At 42.0% G+C, this 4,225-nt stretch overlaps 1 protein-coding gene across 1 annotated transcript in view; it reads left to right on the top strand. All coding sequences in view use genetic code 11, as the record gives it.

Moving 5' to 3' along the window:
- The window catches only part of EGR_02544 (Dipeptidyl peptidase 2), a gene marked incomplete at both ends in the record, with an annotated part of 5,082 nt that overhangs the window by 635 nt on the left and 222 nt on the right, over nucleotides 1–4,225 (top strand). Inside the window, 7 exons of the mRNA XM_024491793.1 lie at nucleotides 13–659; nucleotides 1,963–2,244; nucleotides 2,289–2,621; nucleotides 2,665–2,752; nucleotides 3,015–3,263; nucleotides 3,555–3,646; nucleotides 4,103–4,209. Of these exons, the coding sequence (XP_024353944.1) occupies nucleotides 13–659; nucleotides 1,963–2,244; nucleotides 2,289–2,621; nucleotides 2,665–2,752; nucleotides 3,015–3,263; nucleotides 3,555–3,646; nucleotides 4,103–4,209 (1,798 nt within the window). The remainder of the gene's footprint in view (nucleotides 1–12; nucleotides 660–1,962; nucleotides 2,245–2,288; nucleotides 2,622–2,664; nucleotides 2,753–3,014; nucleotides 3,264–3,554; nucleotides 3,647–4,102; nucleotides 4,210–4,225) is intronic.

Here is a 4,225-nt window from a genome sequence, read left to right as displayed (position 1 = left end):
TACTCACTGCAGCGTCGGTGGATGGGGTGGTTTTGTGGGATATTAATAATGTAAAGATGCTAAGCAAGTGCTCCCACAATACTGATGTTTCGGCTGTACTTCCACTCTCTTCCGACGGCCGGTCTTTTGTCAGTGGTGCAACCGACGGGGTTCCGCGCATCTGGGATGTACGGCAGTCCAGGCCGTTCGTTTGTTCTATGCATGGTCATGAATCGGAGATCAGTTGCGTGGAGCGGCACGCGAATGAGCATACGTTTGTTACAGGGTCCGATGACGCGGCGGTTAATCTTTACGATGTGCGACTCGATTTTCCATTGGCAAGTTACAACCGGACCGACGCCAAGAGCACAACAGGTGACGGATTTGTCAGTACTGAAAATAAGTATCTGAATCATTCTGGAATGGACGACGAGGGGAACAATCAGATCACTGATGAGGATGCGGCCACCACGGGCGTTACTGGTGTAGGTGTGTCGACATCTGGTAGAATAATTATCTCAGGGAGTAGAAACGGATGTATATATATATGGGACATTTTCGATTTGATGTCACCGGTGGCAGTTCACAGAGAACAGGGTCCAGTCATGGCACTGAAGATGGCGCATAACAAGAAAGGTCTGGCGGTCATTACATGGGGCTCCGCCGCACAGTTGCAAATCGTGTGCCCAGGCTAGCAAATTTATGGTATTTTAGCATAAACAGTAGGGTTTCTACTCTACTATTAACGAAGAACTTACTATTTTTGCAGTGTATTTTTAAAGGTTAATGCTGAAAAAAGGAAGCCAGTGCTCTAATATGAAGGTAAGGCCCTAGTTTTGGCACGAATTACGCCTGGATTTGGGGATGTTAACATTTCATCAGAACATGATATATGATGCAATATCGCCCGCACTAACGTTCGACCGAGTTTGTTTGTGACAATATAAATAGTTTGCACTGAGCATATCCAATTTAAAATTACTTGCAGATAAGTCAAAAAAAAGTTTTTGGACTCTTCTGTGTTGCAATAGTGGATTTTCCCTACTGGTATGGTTACTTACGACCTCTACTGTAGTGTAATACAATAGTGGTTTATCCCTCGGTATTGGTGAGGCGCCACTTTGATACTTTGAATTAGCCCTCTTGTACCTCGCTGGGTGGGCTGGCCTTTCGGGCCATGCCAATAGCCCAGACGGCTTCTCTGCACTGAATATATATTCTGTCCAAGTATTGTGTCTTCTTTCGTCTTCAGGGAGTCTCGGGACGCTACAGTAGTCTAGGTGGCTGCATTGGAGGTTTGGGTCGTCCCTCGCACCTATCACAGATTATAAGCCCTTATGTATAGGATTGTAATCATTGTCATAATTTAGCGTTTGAGGAATAGGAGGTGGTAATCTTTTTGGGAAGGAAGTCGTAGCTCAACCAGCAACTTCATAATATTTGAATATGCTCATACAAAAAACAATAACATAATAAAAACGAGTTATGCACTTAATTGTGCCATTCAAATTTTTTTGTGCTTTCACAGACGTTTTACTAATTTGGTTTTTTGCTTGTTTGAATGTACCAAACCCTACACATATTGTAAAGGGCACTTTTACAAATGGGTCGTGTTTTGCTGCTTTTGATTTCTTGTCTTTTCATATTCACTGAGTTATTAATGCTCAGGTTCGAATAGGTTCTATTTTATTGAATCGAATCGTTTAACTATAAGCCCTGACCTGGGAGTCCTGGCTGTGCTTAGAAGAACCCACTGCTTTTTTACAGACTTGGTGTTTGAGTGAGGCATTCTCTTTGCTTTTGACAAACAGAGATTTTGAAGGAATTTTTATTTGCTTGCTATGGTTGAGACTCTTGGTTGTTTCAGTGCTGATGCTGGTCACTAATGTTTTTACTTGTTCTGTTTTAGAGAAATAAGTCTTTTTTGTTGTTTTAGCCATGGTCTTGGTGTTTTTCTTCTTACTTGTTGCTGTTTCATGCCAGAATGGTGCTTCCCCGTGGCCCCCCAAAATTGGTACCTATGAGCAAGTAGTTTCACATTTCGACTTTCATTTCCATCCGCTGACCTTTAAACAGCGGTTTGTTTACGAGGGTATGATAATTTCGTCCAATGTGAATTTTCTGTTAGATATATGGTATAGAACTGGAGGCCCAATCTTCTTTTACTGTGGAAACGAAGGCAACATTTTGGAATTCTGGAATAACACCGGTTTCATGTTTGATATTGCTCCAATGTTCAATGCTCTTATCGTGTTTGCCGAACACGTAATTTAAATCTTTAGGAAGTTAGTTGAGGTTTCTCACTGTAGCGTTACTATGGCGAGTCAACACCATTTCTCAACAGCTTCGTCCAGCCTTACATAGGATTCCTTTCAATTCAGGAGGCCATGGCAGATTTCGCTGATTTAATATCAGTGCTGAAAATTCAATTCAATGCTACCTCATCACCAGTTATCGCTTTCGGTGGAAGGTTCTGTGACGTTTATCCTAATTATTTTGCAACTAGCTATGGTGGCATGTTAGCGGCTTACATGAGGCTTCGGTATCCTCATATTATCACTGGTGCAGTCGCTGCTAGCGCTCCCTTTAAGTGGGTTACCGGCGAAGAAGGCCTGCATCCGTTTTTTGAATCAATTAAGGAGGTTTGTTTCAGGGGTTAATTTGTTCTGACTTACTTCCTTGTAGGCTTACTTCAATGTAAGTGAATTATGCGTTCCTATAATCCAGGCCGCCTACTCAGAAATTTTGAGACGAAGTCGAGAGGGAACAAGCGGTGAGTATTAATAATCGACTGCGCTTTAGTTTAGCGAATAAATTTGTCGGATCACATCCTTATACTTGATTTAAGGAATAGATCTTCAAGTGTAAATGATACATTGAACTTGTTGATTGTTGCTACCTTGAAGAGGAATAAACTAGTATTTGCTTTCATTTGTAGTTCACAGACCTTTAATTAAATTTAACACCTGGTTTGTTAAATGCATGTTGCTCCAAAGCCGTTTCAAAGAAACAAATGGATTAAATGTTTTTCTCAGGCTTGAAGAATGTAACAGCGGAGTTGAACCTCTGTACCCTGTTGGAGACAGGGCAAGATCTCGACTGGATGCTTCGGTGGTCGCGCAATGCCTTTGTGGTAATGAGCATGATGAACTATCCCTACCCTAGCTACGGTTTGCCCGCGAATCCCGTCAATGTTTCCTGCAATAAGGCCATCGAGTTTGGCGTCCAAAACCCTCTGGCTGGGCTTAGGGAGGCCGTTGGCGTTCTCTACGACCGCAGTTCGGGTTGGTGAAATTCTCGATTCCCTTTGAGTTATATTGGTAAAGTGGTTCTGTTGTTGTTACGAATGGTAGCCGAATCTTTTTGGATGCTGCTTACTTGCTATGTTTCATGAGGACCTCAGAGTACACCACTATGGAACCGGATTTTATTTGGTGTAGGCCAGTTGCCAAACCAATCATCGCTCTGATTTACCGTGATTTACTATCTTGGGTCGTGGTGTTTATAATACCAACCAACTTCATGTCAAGAAAATTCAAAGGTGTTTATACGTGCACATGTGTATATCATTACAGAGTTGTGTTTTGACTACAAGACCCAATACATTGATTGTGCTGACGTAACAGGATGCGGATTGGGCAACGACTCCGTTGCGTGGGATTTTCAGGTAACCGCTATGACTAACCTTTAGTGTTTCAATACTATTCTTGTGTTATCGACGTCCGAATCTCGAACTTCTCTGCATAGAGCGTGCTTTAGATCGCCAATTTTAATCGAATAACGCATCTAAATACGCTTTTTTGCATTTAAGGTTAATTGTGCAATGCTATTTGAATGCCGAAATAGGTAGAACCAAGTCTAGAAGTATTGGATTTCAAAATGCAGTGCTAAATGATTTTTTTGAATTTCCAATATGCGTTTTGAAAAAAAGCATTACTATATATTTGGCTTAGATGTAATTTATGTGATGCAGAATCTGATAGTCAGTGAATCTCCGCAGCAAATTTGAAGAAATCTGACGCGAAGTCAGGCATAGGAATTTGGGTTGACGGTAGCCACTCTTGCGTGAGTTGTATCGAGAAAAGGACAGGGAAGCCCACAGTTTAAGTCTATTGTATCTTAGGCCTGCACTGAGATACACCTCTATGACCCGTCGAATGCCACATCGAATGATTTGTTCCCATCACTGCCGAAATCCCTGGGTGATGTCGATGAGTACTGTTTTAAGAAGTATGGGGTGCGTCTA

Source organism: Echinococcus granulosus, assembly GCF_000524195.1.
Source record: "Echinococcus granulosus chromosome Unknown EG_S00011, whole genome shotgun sequence".
Classification (NCBI taxonomy): Eukaryota; Metazoa; Platyhelminthes; class Cestoda; order Cyclophyllidea; family Taeniidae; genus Echinococcus; species Echinococcus granulosus.
Note: the sequence above shows the minus strand (reverse complement) of the source record. Positions and strands in the feature narration are given on the sequence as shown.